The sequence below is a fragment of the Diuraphis noxia genome, unplaced genomic scaffold (genome assembly GCF_037042655.1).
Source record: "Diuraphis noxia isolate RWA-SAM2 unplaced genomic scaffold, SU_Dnox_SAM2 contig0001, whole genome shotgun sequence".
Lineage (NCBI taxonomy): Eukaryota > Metazoa > Arthropoda > Insecta > Hemiptera > Aphididae > Diuraphis > Diuraphis noxia.
The window spans coordinates 57,063,206-57,083,917 of record NW_028301711.1 but is presented as its reverse complement, the minus strand read 5'-3'; the positions used below and the strand labels follow the sequence as shown (position 1 = coordinate 57,083,917).

General features: G+C 29.2%; 1 protein-coding gene across 1 annotated transcript in view; it reads left to right on the top strand.

The window, feature by feature from the left end:
- Positions 1–16,144, top strand: part of LOC107162715 (uncharacterized) — a 36,164-nt gene extending 20,020 nt beyond the window's left edge. Inside the window, exons 3-7 of the mRNA XM_015509725.2 lie at positions 9,988–10,104; positions 10,244–10,408; positions 10,541–10,638; positions 11,985–12,153; positions 13,477–16,144. Of these exons, the coding sequence (XP_015365211.1) occupies positions 9,988–10,104; positions 10,244–10,408; positions 10,541–10,638; positions 11,985–12,153; positions 13,477–13,805 (878 nt within the window). The 3' untranslated portion in view covers positions 13,806–16,144. The remainder of the gene's footprint in view (positions 1–9,987; positions 10,105–10,243; positions 10,409–10,540; positions 10,639–11,984; positions 12,154–13,476) is intronic.
- The last annotated feature ends 4,568 nt before the right edge of the window (positions 16,145–20,712 follow it).

Here is a 20,712-nt window from a genome sequence, read left to right as displayed (position 1 = left end):
AAAGGATTTTATTAAAATATGTTAAAATTATTTGATTTCGAGTTGAATTTTATATTGACTTTCATCATTAATATTTGAACAACGAAAACATATTACAATAATATAATATAAAGTTTATCCCAATATAATATTTGCATTTTTAATACTATTCCTTATGTACTTTCAGAAAATAACTTAGATTACTTCTAGCATTGTGCATTAAACAAATTTTAAAAAAGAGAATATTTATTAAATGCAAAGAAACATCGTAACATGTGAGTAGGTAGTACATCATATTAAATGATAATCTCATATTCTAATTTTGATTGTATTATAGGTTATTACTTATTAATATTATTATTATTATTATTAAAATCATGAAACATTAAAATTAATCAAGTTCGACGTTTTTCAATTATTACTGATTTAAACTTAACCTAGTTTATAAATTTAAATTCACCGATTATTTGTACAGGATATAAATTTATATTTAAATATTGTACATAGGCGGACTTATACAAACATCGTTATACTTTCTTTTATATAAATATTTTTACAAACAACTATGACAAATAATATTAATATTATTCAATAATTGTTTGCTTTAAACGTAAATGCATCGCTCTACATCGAATTTTAAACCCCGAGATTAATGCATATTCCATTCTGAAAAGTAATTTCATAATGATGATTCATGTTAGTTTCTTGTGTCTAAAGAAATTTTTTTTTTAATTACTAGTAATAATATAATATTATTATAAAGCATCCTAAATAATGGTATATCAACTACGCTCGGAAACGTTGCATGTAGCTACGCAATTGTTAAATGATGTATCATTGGTTTCAAATATTTAACACATTCATTATAGTGAATACTCAATGATTAGCTACACTCGAAACCTATTATATACCTCGCAGAGTGACATTATCCATATTTGTATTTATTTCAGTTTCTAAAGCAATTTAGTCTGATCTTACCGAATACGAACATTATTTATATGTGTTAATTTTTGGACCCCTAGCATTGTCGTTATTATTAAATAAAGTATAATTAACGTTATAAATTTATAATAGTATCGTTTAATTAAATATGAATTTGCCAACTGCTGTTATACCTATACTTAAAAGTGAAAAAAATCAATATTAAACTTTACAAAATCGTAAAAGTATTTTTATTAAGTGAAAGAAGTAATAATAATTAATATTTCATTTAAAAATAATATCAAAGGCGATAATATTATTATCACTTTATTGAGTATTATTTATTAAAAACATGATAATAGTAGGTATGCTCTTGTTTAATCGCCTCGTCCTTGGCTATTATATGTGTTGTGAGAAAACCCTCTTTGTACCCGGCCGAGTCTTTGTACATAACTTCAATTGCGGAATACACATGACGAATTTATGTTCACTACTCCTATAGAATACTCATGTGCGCTTTTACAAAGATAATAATACGGTTTTTGCTCCCTATCCTTTCAAATTAATATTACGGTTTGATTAGTTCGCGTACCTATCGAAGAATGCACATTCTTCACCGAGCAATCGCCGCAGGAGGGAGAGTGCACTCATGGCGTCAAAGAAGTTGAAGAAAAATTACAAGTCACAATATAGAATAATAACCATTTATTTTAAATTCTTAGTAAAAACGAGGATGTATTAGTTTTAAAAACATGCATTATATTATATTTTTATGGCCAAGGTAACTTTTTTTTTGTATAGTTTAGAAGTTGTGACCCGTTATCTCATATTTACTATGATTTTGTAACTTAGAATACATTGATTGTACTTTATGCAGGTAATCTATATTTAATTTTGTCACATTTTTATAAAATAATAAATACACCACTAAAATATGCCTAAGAATGTTCAAAAATACCCTATACATTATATTGGTATTATTAATAATAATAGTATTAGATAAGTATTTTACGTATACCTATTTTAGTATATACGATAAATAAATGTATTATTTTAATATAATCACTTAACATTTATTTTTACTGTAATGGTATTATAGCAACTTTACGTTCCTATAAACCTTCATATATTCGTATATACAAATAAAAAATGTTTAAATCACTAAAAAATAATTTAAATCTCAATTTGTAAGTAATCGAAAAATTTTGTACGAACCATCTATCAATACGGTTTGTTTGACTGTTTGATAGATTTACACCAATTTTATTGATTTGTATTGATGTGCATTACATAGAAATTTTAATTTTTAACCTCACTCCTCCTACTTGGAAGTCCTGTCGGCTATTAGTGATTTTTAAGAGTAGATAATCATCATTGATTTCTCATAAATATATGGTAATGTAGTCACACGAAGATTAGTAACAAAATACTTAATTTGATATTATTGAAAAATTTAATTTAATAATCGTGATCAAACAAACAAAACAATCGAGTGAACAGCATACAATATTATATAAATGAGAAAACAGGAATGACAGGTATAACTATAATAGTTAAGAAAATGATGTCCATCACACAATAGAAACTTTCTTGAGAGAGAAGGCGAAAAATTAACATTCGGCCGTGTTGCATTTATAGAACAATCAAATCATTGTAACTGTCTGATAGAAATTTACTTAAGGAAAGTACTAAAAAAAATATCTTTTATTTTGTAGGGAAAGAAACGTACTCAGCATAGTATTATAATATTTTTTTAAGGCATATTGTGAACAAAAAGTAAGGCTTTGAATCAATAACTTCGATATAAGTGTTCGTGTTTACGATCGACACGCACACTAGTATTGTAAACGCAAAAATCATTATTCGTATGAAGTATTTTATTTGTGTTTTGAAGTTAAATGGATAAAGTTTTCGTCACGGTACCTATTATTATTATTATTAAATGGAAATACATCAATGATTTACAATTTTATTTTAGTGATTATAATATTTTATTTGTATTTTTAATTTGCCAAGAAATAAAATGAAATTCTTGTTACTAAGCAAACATGCATTGTATTAATCAATATTGATTACTTATAATTTTAAGTACGTAATAAAATAAAATGAATTTGTTTATTCTAAATTTTACTTAATGTTGTAAAAGCAAGGTATCATATTGTGGGTGCATATTTACTGTTGACATGATGTTAATTATTTGTAATAAAAAATGCAATTAGCCATTAGCGCAATATTTTAATTGTATCTTTAGCGAATTAAGAATAATTCATAATTCACAAAAGTTCATCTATTAAAGTTAATTTATACAATTTATAATTTGCATTTAAAATAATAATAAACCAAACCTTTAAAACATTTGTATTTTTATTCATATCATACTACAATGTAGTAATATAGGTAGGTATAATCGAACAATATTAAGTTCGTGTGTGGTAACTATACTTGATCTACTTCGTTCTTAATTCTTATTATATTGTTTTAGGTAGGTACACGAAGACGACTTGATATTGATCGTATTAATTTTTTTATTATTATACAATAATAATAATATATAATTAATTAATTGGATTCGTAATCATTAACGAATAAGGCGAGCAAATCGTGTGATTTGTTGGGGCTCGTCTCGCGTTATTAGTGAGACTTCAATAATAAGTAACGTGTATGTTATTATGGTGTAAGTATACAATAATTATTACCGTTGCCGTCGCCATTATTATTATTTTCTCTTCAATGCACGGTAACACAAGTCGACTGCAACCACTGCAGTATTCAATAGTATCTATACCTTCTTAATAATTATTATACATTGTAGTCTTACAACGACAAATTGTAAATGTACTAGTATTGTGCAACGTATAATAATATGATGTATATTATGGGCATCCAAAGCCCGTTGTGTATCGACCACGGTTAAAAGTAATATTTTTTTAGCTACGCCGTCACCGTCACCACAACGTTTCATCCTCTGAAACGGTTTAACCTTGTTGTAAAAGTTTAACGGTTCGATCACGCGATTCACTGCTATGCGGTTACGCTGTAGTCGTAGGTATACTTATCCACCAACGTATTTATACCGATGTATACTCATAAAAGCGCAGACGTTTAATAAGAATTTCATACTTTACTAGCACACGTAAACAACGTGTAACGGACGTACCTATTGTTATTATTTACGCATTGTTCCGACATAATCCACTTGCTATAAAGTTTGTCGATGAAATGATATTATTATTTGACGTTCGTTTTACCAGTTTACACTATTAATACCCATTTTTCCAAATATAAAATGTCCACAGGGCTGGGCAAGATACCTCAAACAAAGTATCTAAATACAAGATACAAGAAACTATAATATTTTTAAAGATATAAGATACATATGAGATACGAGACACTTTACACAATACTAGGTACTTATACCCATAATAGCTGTATAAAAGGTTGTAAAAACCATTATTATTTTAGTGGTTTCATGATTTTACAACAAGTGTTAATGTTTGAAAAATCATCAAGAAACCTTTGTAAAATAGAGCTGATTTACATACTATCGTCAGACAACATGATTACTTTAATCTAATAAATGAATATTATGCTATGACTAATTAGTTAATGCCAAACTACAATAATGGGTAATTAGAAAAATTGTTATATATATGAAATATGAAACATAATTTTTGAATTTATTTAGTACCTTAATCATTAATAGAATCATAACTTGATATATATAAATTAATAAAGTATATTTAAATGCGCGATACATGCTACATTAAAATTATGTATCTTAAATACTAAATATTTAAGATACTGCCCAGCCCCGCTTGTCCATTTATCTAACATATTGTACCTATACTGTTTTGTGAATTAGACAATTCAATGCAATTGCCAATACCAGTGGAGTCGACTTCGCAGTCGTGACGGATATAATATTATAGTATAAAGTTATAAATGTATACTTAATAATATAACATGTACCTATGCGTATTATAATATCCACGCGTTTAATAAAACCTTCATTAAAATAATTATTGTTTCGTTAGGCATATCGTTGCAGTACCGGGTAGAAATAATTGAGCTACAGTATTAAGTGAAAATCGTCATCAACTTAGATCGTTCGTTTCAAATCTCGCTCAAAATGGCCGAATCATGTGTTCGTCCCTATAAAGTATTATAATGCTATTTTTCAATTATACGCACAATTCTTATGAATTGAATATACACCTAACATAATATTATATAATAACATATTATATTATTTTTTGTTTTGTTATTATCAACACTTTCTTTTATATATTTTGTCGTTTTCGCACGTAGTTCTACCAGACTATACAAAAAAAATATATACAGTATACTTTCAAGTGTATAAATACGAAAATTATACTTATCCACTGCCAACTCGGCGTTGTCTGATTACGAAAATTAATGAAAAAAAAAATCTAGGAGATTAAATGCACAGTATACAATTCTCAAACGACCGTAAATCAAGTTGAAAAATTGCTGCAAATATTTATAGCAAGTTTATGTGACAAGCGAAAAATTTTTAAGTTATCATACATTAAGATGCAATTGAACAAAACTGAACAACAGTGTTTTAATTAACATTTTAATACGCACACGACATTATACATTTTGTGGATAGTTATTATATTGTTTTTTTAAATTTCAAATCATCATTATTAACACGGATTGAAAATTGCCAGTAAATAAATAGTTCAATATGCTAATAATAATGAATAGAATACAGAAATAAAAACTAAAGATACTGTAATGTAATTTATAATTATTTGTAAAAAATAAAAAATGTTTTGTAATCTTGTAACAAATATTTAGTTTTAATTATTATAAGCTTATTTATTACAAACCAAACATACAATATACATATATTAGCAAAAATATGACAAGAATCAAAAGCACAAATTGTAATTAATTCTTAAATTTGATCTAAACTGTATTGAATATTTCAGTTCACAAAAATTTATTGTTTTTCATATTTTGAACAAATTTCCGAGATCAATATCGTTAAGCAAGAATAAAAATGCCAGAAAATTAAAGTATTTTAATCAAACTATAATGAATTTAAATCTAACTAAAACACTAAATAAATTAGATACCTATATAAAAACATTAGTTTGTGTACTTGATAATTAAACTACATAAACCATTATTTTTTTTAGTTGAAATTTGTTTTAATATCAGTTTAATAATGTAGTATTATTATTATACTTTTACTAAATATTATCTGTCATTAATAGTTTTTCGCACGTATAACATAATTTAAAACATAATTAAAATACTTTGCGCTCATGGATAAACATTTTAAGTTCAATAAACTCTAGCTACACCTTACATACTTACAAAACATTCTGCGACAAAACATGACTCTTCTAACAATATAGAAAATAATAACTAAAACAAAAGATGAAAAGAACCTAAATTATACTCTTTCCTCAAAATGCATATATACAATACATTATATTTTAAAAACATTATAGGTAGGTAAAGATTTTTTAACACCAAACCCGTAAGGATGGTTTGTAAAACAAACTATTATAGTTTGTCAGAATGCACCTACTCTACAGAGATTAAAGTATTTACAGCTACCACGGATTAAAGTATTATATAGATAACATATATTGTTATTACTACCGAAGAATTTTTTACAGAAATTATGATAAACAAATTTAAGAACACAAACACACATAGTTGTGCAGTGATTAATAATTATATTAATGTTAGTTATTATAATGTTGTGACTACGATAACATATTGTATGCTTAAACGATAGGTGTCATTCAAACAATTTGCACCTGGTACATATTGATCCATTTACTAATATTATTTCGTCGATATTCATGTAATAATAGGTATACTATTTGAGATTTTACATTTGTTTTTAAAACATTGAAAACGTATTGGATAAACAGCAATTTTTTGTATTAAAATATTAAAATGTAACAGTGCTGTCATTGAGTTTTTAACAAAAAAAAACCTGTAAATTACCAATGAAACCAAGTCACCTGCTTTGCTGTATAGTAGGTGTCAAGTTTCCATATAATTGAGTAAGTCACTATATAATACTCATAGTGATACACTGATACAATGGTAAATCTTAGTACCTATACAATTAAAACAATTCTAAGCGGAGACGGTCTAATAAATATTACGAAACAATTATTTTAATAATTATATAAAAATATAAACGAATGTTCATATTTTTTTTTTCACTAAAATAAAAAATTATCTAATTTGCTACCAAAAAACAGACTCAAAGTTAAAAATCAAAGCATTTTTTCTATTATAAAACGTGTTTTAAAATAAAATAAAATAAAAAACCCACTGTAAAATAAATACGTTCATCACTCCGCTCGAAATGCAATGTATTATAATTTATTAGTAAGATTGAGCTTCAGATGTTAAAAGCACATGATAACACTATCAACAGTTAGCTATAGTTCGCATAAAATATTTCCTATTAAACTATTTTTAACTATTTTTATTTAAAATCGAATTGGTACTAAGGTAAATTACATTTTTCTGCAAACGAAATCACGATTATTTAATATAAAAGTAACTTTTAAAGTTATTAGTTAATCGTATTTGAAAATTTTGAAAATTTTAATACACTACTACTAACAGCATAATAAACAAATTTTTTCATTTTAAATAATTTAATTTAAAAATTCTTTCTAAATTAAAAGCTATATAATACACAATACGTGATGTATAAATAAAAAAAGGCCATTAAGTATTGACTGCAATTGAGAAACTATTCTTAAGATCACATTCAAACATTTCAAACCATGTTCGTGAACCAATGCATATCCTCAATTAGATAATCAATGATTCATATTTCAATTTATAAAAAAAAAAAATAGTTTACAGGATTCAAAGGCAAAGGCCATTTTATGACATATTTTGTCTCGTTTCGTTCTATATCTGAGCAGGATGGCCTCTAGTTAGGTAAACTTTTTAATGCAATTTTCCGACTATCAGTCCTCGTACTTGATTTGAAAAGGAGTATCAAATTGGATATTTATTGGGCATCGGATGATAACAGATAACACCGCAAATGTACTTCAACACTTTTGACAGTTGTCATCTGTTCAACCATACACTCACAGAAACTATACTTATTAAATCAATTATCGATCGTTCAGACGGTTACTGCTACTTGAAACTTTTGATACACCCCTTCTATCCTAATTGCATAATACTTTTTTTTTATATATATACAATACATATTTCTTAAATTTTAATATGTATTAAGGTCTCATTATATAATATGAAACTTGCAGTTTTGTAACAGTCGTAACTTGTAAAGAAACCTTATTCAAAAATAACGCTACAAATATTGAAATATTATTTTTTATATAATGTTTAATTTTGTTAATTTTAATTTTTCCTTTATGTCTTCACGAAACATTTAATTTAAATAATATTTTATGCAAACATAAATAATTTGTTATTTTTATTTTTCTATTTTATGAAATAACTATATTAATTTAGTATTCCATATTTTTTTTAAGTTTAATATATTAAAATGTGTCAGCATATCACATGCTATTACAAATAGTATTGCATATAAAACGCGTTCATGTTTACAAATGTGTGAAATTATATATATATTTTTTTTTTAAATTATTTATTAGATTAAAATGTCTCAGCATATCACATGCTATTACAAGTCAATTTACAAATAAGGATTACAAGATTCTATTACTAATTATAATTGTTAAAGATATTGTGATAGGTGTATGCATTTTAAAGTTAGTATTTGTGGTGGTAAATTATGGTTGATATTCGTTTTCACTTTGGTCCGGTATAAAAAGATCTTGTGGTAGACGTGGTTTTAAACGCCGATTTTTCGTGTCGATTCCTAGATTGTAAAAATGTGTGTCATCGGATGTTTGAAGTTTTAAAATTATATTTAAAATTTGTAATTAAATTTGTAATTAAATTTTTTTGAATTTAATTGAAAATATAACAAAATTATATGAATGGGAAAGATTATTTTCATTGTTCAAAAGTATATCAGAACATTATACCTATTTGATTAGTTTATTTAAATGAGTTAAAATTGTTCAACATTGTATTCAAGAAAACATTATTAAAATAATTTAAATTAAATTAATATTTTATTTGAATACCTACTTTACAAGAATGCAAGATACAAATGCTGTAACATTTTGCCTCATAATAAAATTGTTTAATGTGATAATGTATTGATATGGCGTAGGTAACTATTTCATAACAATACTGTCATATTACCTAGGCATTACTAATTTGAAGGTTTTATGTGGTAAATATAAATCCATATCTTTATATTTCCTTGTTACGACATACGAGCATAATATATTTCATCGGGTTATTGACTTTTATATTTCTAAACTATATATTAACTAGGGTGATAAGTCGTTATAATTTTATTCTTAATATAATATGTATTATTAATCGGTTTTATGAATTACTCAAATTTTAATAGAATATTTCAGTATTAAACAATTTATTTCTATTTTATTATATATATATATATAAATGTTCAAAATGTTTAAATTAAACAATATAATAGTTTTATTCATTGCAAAAGATGTTTTATCGCTCATCGTATCAATAATATTATTTACTGTAATCTGTATGATATTCATTAACACTTTTTGTTCAACAAATTACTGTGAAAATAACATTAAATTTAAAATATATTTTGAAATAAATAATTATGTCAGATTTACCTATAATATTCTGTTTATGTAGTTATATATATATATATTAAATATATCATAAATGTATACATTGTTTAGTACCTGTGCACATTATATCCATACGTAATGTTGACGATTTGCAAATTTTGGATCTTACCATTTGATTATTGTACAGTTTGTACATAAATCGTACAAATCGTATATACATTTATATAATATAATAAAAATTAATATTCATGATTTACGTGACAAAGGCACGTAAATTGAGTAGTAAACAATTGAAAGGATAAGTTTCACCAGTTATTGAAATGTTTCAAAAAAAAAATGTGCCCTATGAATATTTTGTTATAATTACCGTTTGTATTATAATTTCATTGTTCGTAATATGTTGCAGCCGAAATCGGGACTTCAGGAATCGATCGTGGTTATTTTGGACCATGGCAAATGTGCAAACAATCGTACTACGGACGAACGAAATGTGGAGACTCGATATCCAGGTTTCATCCTGTGGGTTAGTAATCATTACTAATCACGTTCGCATTGCATTTCGACGGTTTCCGCTGTAGCGCGTGGAAGCTATATCATATGTAAATCATCGATTAATTACAATTGTATTACCGTTTTTTTTTTTTTTTATTGTTTTCCGATAGAAACGGTGAAGATAGCCGGATATTTTGCCATAGCGGATACATTAAGCCTGGCCGTGTTTTGCATCCTAAGCATCGTGCAATTGGCCATGGTGGTGTCAAAGGAAAAAGTCGTGGTCGCCTATAGTAAGACCGTGGTTACCAAATTAGTGTTTGCATTCGCAGCAAGTAAATATATTATTCATACGTGCCCACGTTATAATTTAAAAATAATTTACACCATAAAATTATGACGAACATATTATGCGTGTACACGAATGCAGTATCTAACCTAACCCGATGACTATTTTTTGTACACAGCTCTGCTAGCGATCATCGCAGCCGGGTTATTTGCCCTTCAAACCGACGACAAAGACAACAGCTACCAAGTGACCAGAGGAGAATCGTTTTATATGCAGGTGAATAGATAGACAGTTTTTTTGTGCTTGAAGTAACAAAATTAACTGTTTTCCGTGTAATCTTAATTTTAATAAGTGAGAACCGAAAGAATTCAAAATAAAACACAATGCATAAATGTGTATACTTTATAAGATACTTATTATGTATTTTATTAATGTACTTACAATGTAATTCATGACGTGATAATACTATAATAATATGTACCTAATTATAATTTGGTAATATAAATAGCTGTATAGGTACATATTATACTCGTTTACAAATTATTATGTATTACAAATCCTAGGTTAGTTGACATTAAAAATGATTCACATTCATTGGGACGTAATAACTATAAAATGTATCACTATATTACAAACTATATCTGTAAAATAAGTTTTATTTTTACTAATTGTACTTTGTTTGTTAAGGTGTCCAGATTTGCACGCATAATTGTTGTGTGTTGGTACATTTTTAATATTTAGCGATATAAGTTACACTTATAAATGAATAAATCGTTTACCTGTTTTAATAATAGTTAAATAAATAGTAATTTAATATTAAAATTATTATAACTATTAGTTGAATAAATTATGGCGATAAATGTCAATTTGGTTAGATATCCCTCTTAAATACACCTATACTAACCGTAAATGAATGAAAATATAAAAAGGTATAAAATAAATTTATAATTTCAATAATTAAAATTTTCATTTTAATCGATGATTTGAACATAAATCTATTTTGGTGAATAAACAACATAATAGTAAGTACTTACCTACAATTTAATAATGTAAAACGATGCCAAACAATTATTTTCTTTACATTTCGAAGTCCCGATTTCCACTCCAGTGTTAGAGCTAGGTAATTAAAATGTTAGTAAAATATAAACTACAAAATTAATAAAAATATTTATAATTTTATAGTGCATTGTTTTTCTAAATAAGTTTTCCACGTACATCATCGCGGTTCTATTCATATTGTATTAAAAAAATATAGGGCATAGTTTCTTTTCAAGCGTAAAATTTGGTCATACATTCTTGCTTACTACTATTACCTGTACACTAAACCAAATTTTGTATTCTTGTGGAATTTTTCAATTTTATGCTACTGGTTATTTTTTATTTTAATAAAAAACCAGTATAATATATATGAGATATATTTATACGTAGGTATATGATATATTAAATACATTAGGTACCAATATAGTAGCTATTAATATTATCTTTGGTAGGTACTATGAAAACAAATGGATTATAAATATTGATCTGTATTAAAAATCTGATGTTATTGATACATTAGTATAATTTATTTTAATATTGTCTATCGTTATAAATACCTGATGAATAATATTTTTACTCAACAGATTGGTTTAATTATATTGAACTTTTTGCTATTCGTGGCTGCAATATATGATTTGATATTTTCCCGTCGCTTGGGCGGTGACCCGACCATCAGTCACCGTGATCCATCTGGTGTAGAAGCAACCACATTCAATAATCCTGCCTTTAAGGAGAAGAGGTCAATGAATCCAAGTGAGTTAAATAATAATAACATAATATAAATACATCATAAGACATGTTTTGGCAAATCATAGTTTTAGTTTTGAATATTTCAAGCATAAGTATTTAAATGCAGTTATGACCGTGAAATTACTTAACTACTCTTTAATACTCATATTTTTATTTTCACAAAGCGAATACAAGACAAAATATTACCGTTTTTTTTCTTCTTTTTGTTTCTGCAACTTTTGAAATATATTCTATAAAACGTGTTTACTATTATTCAGATATTTTTATAATGGCTATACATCTGTTGTATGATTATAAATAATGTTTCGAGTAACTAGTTACATATTTTATTTACAGTTTGTAGTGGTATGCCTGCATATATGAATAGGGTTTGTATAATACACTCAATTTAAAATAACGGGGTTTGATTATCCTAACTACATTTATCTTTCAAATTTGGTTTTTGGACTATAAATACCTATTATAAAAATTATAGAGATCAACGTTCGTGACGATTGTCGAGATGATTTCGATACGAGTATACGTGACTGAAAACGGTTAACTCGTTGGTATCCTCTAATCTAATTGCATTAATCTGAGTCCTGAGACCTACATATTAGAATAACTATTTTAAGAGAACTAATTATCTCAATGAATTTTTGTTTAAAAAAGTATATAATATATATATTACCTACATACCTACCTAAAATCTTTTATAACATAAAACTTAAAAATAAATCTCGGTTTTTACAATTTTATTCCAATATAACTCGTATAATAATTTCAAGTTTTCTAACGAGGACATGCATAACCATTTAATTTTGAATTAATATTTTGAGAAGTGCTCTAGCATATAGCCGATTTATTATCAGTTACGGTAAATCTAGGAGGAGGGATCACAGCCTGTGATTCACAATAAAAACATAAAACATAAACTAAAAACATTTTCATTAATTATTAAAAATCTGTATCGTAAATTTTTTTGTAATTTGTGCCCCTCCGTACACAGGTTCTGAATCTGCCCTTGCTTATCAGCTAAGCTTTTATGCTTATTAAGCTATTAATAAAGAGTTGATTCAATATTTCATATAAGATGTACGTTGAAGTTCCCATACACCTCATTATGAATAAAAAAATTGAAAATATCACTTTTTGAAAAATACATTTTTGCATTTCAACCACGTTGTTTTTGAGTACTTTAAATTGTGTAAACTGTTTAAAAATAAAAAATATGAACATTTATTAAATTATATAATTATTTTTTAAGTTGTTCAAGACCCTGCTATTAGTAAACAATCCAAAATGGCGTAAAAGGTGTTATATATGGATGATTTAATATATTTTCAGGAGGGGGTGGCGGAGTTGGAGTCGGCGGAAGTGGTAAAATATCGGTGACGGATGCTAGTGGAAAGCCGTACTTGAGCGGCACGACCAATGGTAGTACAATGTCGATGACCACCACTCTCAGCTCTAATGGGTCGTCGATAACACCAGTGATCCGCAGCCCGTTGCGGTCCAGTTTGAAGAAGCCACGGTCGGCCAACGGAAACGGGACCGGAGGGGGCGTTGGTGGTTTGGGTATCCAGAATCCCGGTTTCAGCGGCACGTCGCCCACTCTATCCCGGAACGGGAGCGTGAAAAAAGTGCGCATACAGACCCAGAGTACGGCTGTGTAAAGATTGGAGAAAGCGACGTGCATCGACTTGACGAAATAGTATTATTGTATAGACTAAAAATGGAGGGAAAAATATTCTGTCATCACTCAATTTCGTGTAGGTATACAACGATCAATAAATCGTTTTCATACTGGAGATTAGCGAGTTGGTTTTAGGCTTATAGTGGTTGTGCTTGTACATCATACCAATTTCTGTATAGATAATTATAATGCAGTGTTGTTCACGTCAGGTGATTTAATTGTACGTACAATACAATACGTACTACGTACTTGTAGTTCACAATAACATCATAACGATAGGCAACATTGTTAACAGTTGAATTGTAGTGACAGGCGCATGTCATTATTGTTTAAGACGTTGTTTATATAGATTACAGGCAAAAGAAATTAAACTGTATCCAGCTTCTAGCTGAAGCGTGCACACACACTATTATTTTTATTATTTTAGTTAGGATAGGTACGTCATATTTTACATGCACCCGTTTCATCGTCATTATTATTTTTTGTTCGTTTCGTTGGTCATATTATATAGTTGTTATTTAATCAAAATTTTTAATTATTTTTACGCATATAATATTTATTATACAATGGAATTGTGCCAATTTTGGACCAACGAACGTGTAATGTAGCTGTATGTATAATATTAAAATAATATAATACCGCACTATTTGTCGGTAACGTTATTTTTTCACTTTTCTCCAAAGTATCGGCTATATAATTCGTTAAATGTTGATGTCCATGTTGATGGTTGTTATTGTTGACAAATTTGTTCTCTGTTTTAATTTTCGCAATATTCGAATGACCCCGTATCAAAATGAATCTGTTTTCAGCAACGGGGATTATGAATTTATTTTTGTTTTTAAAACGCAAATTGTATACACTAGGTATATTTTGCTTAACTAAAAACTCGAGTTTTCCGTCTGACATATTTATTTGATGTATAGTCCATACATTTAAATTTAATATTTTAGAAAATTGTTCGTTAATAATATTCTACTAAGGTAATCGTTAAATTCATTATATTTAATGTGCCATCTGGAGAACTCGTAAAAAAAAAAATACTTGTTTGTACTGTGGATTTGTTTATTTTGTGAATGTTTATACACAAATACAAATTGCACAAAATAATATAATATTAATAATAAAAGACGTATTCCGTTGTAACCTATATATTATAAATATTGTATAATAGTAACAATAATAATAACAACAAAATAATGTAATATATAATACCTACATCATTTCTCTAACTGATTATAAAAAATTCAAATGCATCCTAGTTGTATGCATATAGTTTTATTGTATCGAGTTCATGTCGTGATTCAGATAGTACATCAATAACAATTCATCATAATTTAAATAAAAATACATAGATCTCGCGTATTGAAGTATTTTGTTACATTGTGTGCAATCAAAAAACAAATACAAATTATGGTAAATAAATAATAAATATGTTACCTTGACACCAAAATTTGTTCAAAATAAAAATGAATATTGTTATGTTTTATAGAAGATATACTTCTAATAATTTTAGAAATTGTAATGTTCTCGTGATATTTTTTTACAATTTATAATTGTAAATTGTAATTTTTTTTGTGCACACATATGAAAATATTTTTAAGTATATATTTATTTTTAAGTTGTTTAACCATATTCAAAGTTAATTTTTAAGTGTCATAGTTGCCAAGTTCTAACAGTATATTTTCAATAATATGATATTTAATATAATAATATGAGAATGCAGCTATTATAATTTTGTAGTTATATTAAAATGTACATGGTAATGAGTATATGGTATATTTATGATTTTTTTATATATGGCACTACCATTGTGTATTAAAATAGATAAGCTGTATGCACATATAATACACAATACACATATTTTGTTATCAATGTATGATCACTATATTTAAGCAGTTTTTCAGTTGTTATGATAACACTATTATGGATCTTTTTTTTTATCGCAGTTTCTTTATTATTATTTTAGATTAAGTTGCTTATTTGTTTTTATTGGTAATAGATTTAGTGTATAAAAATCGTTTTTGAAATTAAAAATGAACAAATTATGAAAATGAGATAAATACCTACTTAGGTACTTTATATACCAGATGACCAATACTTTAGTAAGCTATATTATAAAAAGATAGGGAATATGTATGAAAATTAAAAAAAAAAAATATTATGTTTACATCGAGTGTATTTTTAAATAACAGTTTAGTTATGTGACTTTTAATCAGTTTGGTCAAATTAATAAGTCTTTTAAGGTATTAGAATAATTTAATTAAAGTTAGGTGCATATTATATTGAAGCACTAAAAATATTTAACGAATATTGAAGTAGCCAGTACAACATACTATAGTACCTAGCATACTTTTTATACTCTGACTAATTTATTAATGGGATATTTTTGATAAAAATGAACATTTGGAACCTATGTATTTGTATTTTATTATGTAAGCATAATTTTATATTTAACCTAACGTATACCGTCCATGTATGAGCAATTTTAAAATTTTAAAATTAGAAGTTTTATGATCTGTTTTCAGAGTGATTTGAACGTGCAATAATTTTGATGATTGAATATTTTATGAAGTTATTTTACAATATTGTTGTTCATATAATTAATAGATGATTAATTAAGTTTTTAGTTTTTTTTTTGTTAAAATTACATTTTATTTATTTTTTAATTACAAATTTATCTAACAATATTAATAATTTGAGTAATTCAATGAACTTAAATATGTACTAATTGTTTTGTATTCATTATTTATTATATTTTAAATGTATTATAAACTGTTATAAATACATATATATATATATATAGAATATCATATATTATAATATTTCGTCACATACTATTATAGTATTATTGTTTACAAATGTGCAAAATGTGAACTAAATTTTATAGGAAAATTAAAATAAATACGATTCAATTTCTACGTATATTAATTCATATAAAATATAAATACATATTTTTTACAGTATAATCTTATGATTCTAGATTTTAAATCTACCCTATTATGTTTGATTTGTTGGTATTAATATAGGTTGAATAGATTTTATAGTTTTATATTTCTTGTAACTGTTTTTTACTCTTCAAGAAATTAAAAATACATTAAATCGATACATTAAATATATATATATATTATCTATGTTTTTGTTATAAGATAATTATTGATTTTCATAAATATAATACCATTTATAATTATTATTATTATATTATTAGAAAAATAAATTAATAATAATTTAAAGCTTTTAATATTGTTTTATGGATTCGAGTGAAGAAGATGGGTGCACAGTGCCGTAGAAACCGCAGGCGCAGGAGGTGCAATGCACCGGGACACTTGATCTTGAAGGGGCCCTACGCCCTTACCGATTATCTGATATAATGTGACCTAAAATTTACAACAAAGAAAAAAGAAAATTATGTTATAAAATTATGGGGCACCTACACCGATTTCACGGCAATTTGCACCGGGGCACAGAAGTATCTAGCTACGGCACTGTGGATGCAGCGATGAATGTTCTGATTTTACAATAGTGTTTTTTTGTTTTGTATGTATAAACAATTTATAGGTACTTTATAGACTATAAAGTACCTATAAATTATAATAAAAAAAAAAAGATTTTATAACTTATTGATCTTCAAAAGATAAACGTGGGGGTGGTTTCAGAAAGTAAATTGGTACTTTTCAGAGATCAGCATTGAACATTTTTAGTACCTATCTAGGCGGGAAGATTTACTAAATAAATGAAAACTAAATAAAAATGAGAGTAAGAATTACGGAAATTTTACTCAAAACTTTCGATAAAATCGGATTTGGTTTTTTGTGTGGTGAGGTGGGTGCGTGGTGTTTTGTCACTATCGAAGCGCGGTCGTAGAACTAACTGACTACGAGCCGATTCGCGGTACAGGCGGTCGACATTTCCAGGCGCGCTTATCGCGTGTCGGTGTCGGCCGTCGTCGATTGGCGGTTGACAGAGAGAATAGACGGCGCGGGTTTCCGCGCAAAGGCCGTTTGAATTCAAACGTCTATTACGCGGGACCGCGTCATACTCCCCCCCCCCCAAACCGCCAATGACGGCGGTGTGTCGGCCAGTATCGGTGGTGCGTTGTTGTGAGTGGTGGAGTGTGGTTGTGGTAGACACCTTATCCGCGGGCACGTGTTTCCAGCTGGTGATAGCGGACGTGGCCCCGGAGTATCTACTGCCGTCGAGGTGACGCCGGGACACTATGGAACGTGTTATCGAACACGGTCTCCATGTCCACCTCGTCACCAAGGTGCGTGTCCGGCCCGCCCAACAGTTCCGCCTCCTCTTCCGCTGATATTTCCATATCAGCGGGTTGTGACAAGGCGGCGGTTGGTTGCTCCGTGGTCCCGGCTGTTCCGGTAGGTATTACTACCTCCGGTACCGTGGCCACGGTGATGACCGGGTGAGTGGTTGGAGCCAGTTTTTCCAGGCGGTGCTTCTGGGACTCGTGTTGTTTTTTTCGCCCGGTGGTCCCGCAGGCGCTGCTGGTTCCGGCGTTGACGGGCGTTCGGCACGGCTGGTACGGGTGTGAACGTGGAGGTGGCGGCTGTTGGCGTCTGTGTGGGTGGCGTAGCACGGCTGACTGTGACGGGCGTTGGTTGTTTGGCTACTAATAGCCCTGGTGCCGGTACCGGGTGCTGTAACGGCGGCCGGATCGGTCGCCCCGTGGCCGCCGGTCGTGGTGTGGCTGTTGGTCGCCTTGTCGTCGCCGGTACTGCCGCTCGCCGGGGACTACGCGACCGGTTTGTGCGTACCACTGTTGTGGGGGGCGCCGCTCGTCGCCTTTCTGAAGACCTCAGTGCGGTCCTCCCACCCCCGTGTGTACGCGGCCCATAGTACCGGGTCCGCTGTAGCTGTGCCGTGGTCATCTGGCGTACCCGTGCCGCCGTGGTGGTGTTGGTGGCCTCCTCCATACTGGCCGCCCTCAGTAACTACTGGCTACGTTCCAGCAACTCCGCTGCTTGTTGTATGGTGGTTGACGGTGCGGCCGGCCGTTGTTGGTCCATGGTGTGGCTGTTTTTCCGACTAAAATTTGTTAAATTTAGTTATGGGGTTGTTGGTGGGTGGGGTGGTGTAGGGCGAGGTTGTGTTGTGGTCGACCCCTGTTTGAAGCAGGACACGTGGATTTTGCGTGCTGTTGGTCCGTGAGGAACACGCCTTTGCCCACGCGTCTGTGTAGCTTCACCGGTCCCCACCATTTCGGTGCGAAGCCAGCGTGAAATTTTTTGTGCGCGCTCGACAGGTGGTGTGCTTTATAGTACACCATGTCACCTGTTCGGTATTTTGTGTCCGTCTGGCCCCCTGTTGCAGGTAGTACGTCCAGTACGGCACTTTCCCGTTTCGCCCTGTCCCTATCTGTGTGTTCTGTCTGGTTGTCCGCTGTCCGAGACAGAGCCCAGTCCCCGGGCTGCTTGCCCTCTCTGCCGAGGGAAAGTACCGACGGTGGGTATCCTGTCTGGTCGTTGCGTCTATTCCTGATTGAAAACAGTATGGGGGCTAACTTGGTGTCCCAGGTGTTGTGGTTCCCGTCGACGAGTAGCGCGCGTAGACCTCTTTTTATTTCCTGGTTGCGGCGCTCGACTGGGTTGGCGCTCGGATGATATACCGGCAGGGCTGGTTTTAAGGGGGGGCACCGGTGGGCAATTGCCCGGGGGCGGCACACTTAGGGGGCGGCAAAATTATCACAGATAAAATAAACAAAAAATTAATTTTTTTTTGTTAAAAGGAAGATTTCTAAAAAAACACATTTTATTATTATTTATTTTTTAAATTCACATATGGATACATTTATTTTTACCAATATTTTATCATTTTAAATAAAAAAAAATAAAAGTTATTAAATAAGTAGGTAGGTATAGTGGTAGTATGGTAGTATAGTGTAGTATTTTTACTAGTAAACTGTAAAACTAGGCGTATAGTATAATTGTGTTGGCCCGTATTGACAAATCAGGATTGTCGATTGTGGGAATTATCAAAATAAAACTATTTTTAACAGTAGTCGACGACTGATCGGCTTCTAAGAAATATGTAAAATGTTTAAATTTAGATTGTAGATAATAATAATTTTGTGTTGTTGAATGTTGACTGCTGAATAAAGATACCTATTGATAATTTATTTTATTTTATTTTGTCACCATATGAAGCAAATCGTTGTATACTTTTATTATTATTGTGCAAGTACGAGTATATGTTTCCGTATATGTTTGACAGTTTGAATTGATACTTTGAATTTTATTCTAATTTATTATAAGGTAAGTTGATTTAGTTTATTATAAATTATAATATTTAATATATACGATTCAGAAGTTGTTGCAATTGTATATTGTAGTATTTACTTACGTCTTACCTACTAAAATACATTTGTGTCATTTCATATCATACAACTTGCTAAACTCTATATTATGTCAGTGACTATTACCTACATACTATGTACCTACATAATTTAAATCTCTATAAGTGAACTAATATAATAGAAATAAGAGTTTACTGTTTTTTGAATTGTTATATAAAATAAAATATTATTATTATTATTATATTATTTATAATAGTATTAAAACTTTCAACTTTATAATTGATATTATAAGGTTGTGCCAGTTAAGGTAGGTACACTACAATTACACAGTTTAGGTTCACTTAAATTACATTGTAAATCTGCATACAATTATTGGATATATTTATATGTTTATATATTTATACATTATACATATGAATTGAATGCAGTAATTTAGCCATAGTAGCAAGTAGGTAAATAATAATTAATAAGTAAGACTAGGTAAGTTTAATTGTGTCATAACAATTTTTAGTTGAAATTATACTTTAATGGCGCTAAAAAGAGTCAAAGCTAGTGGTGCCTGCAATCGTAAGGAGGCAAAAAA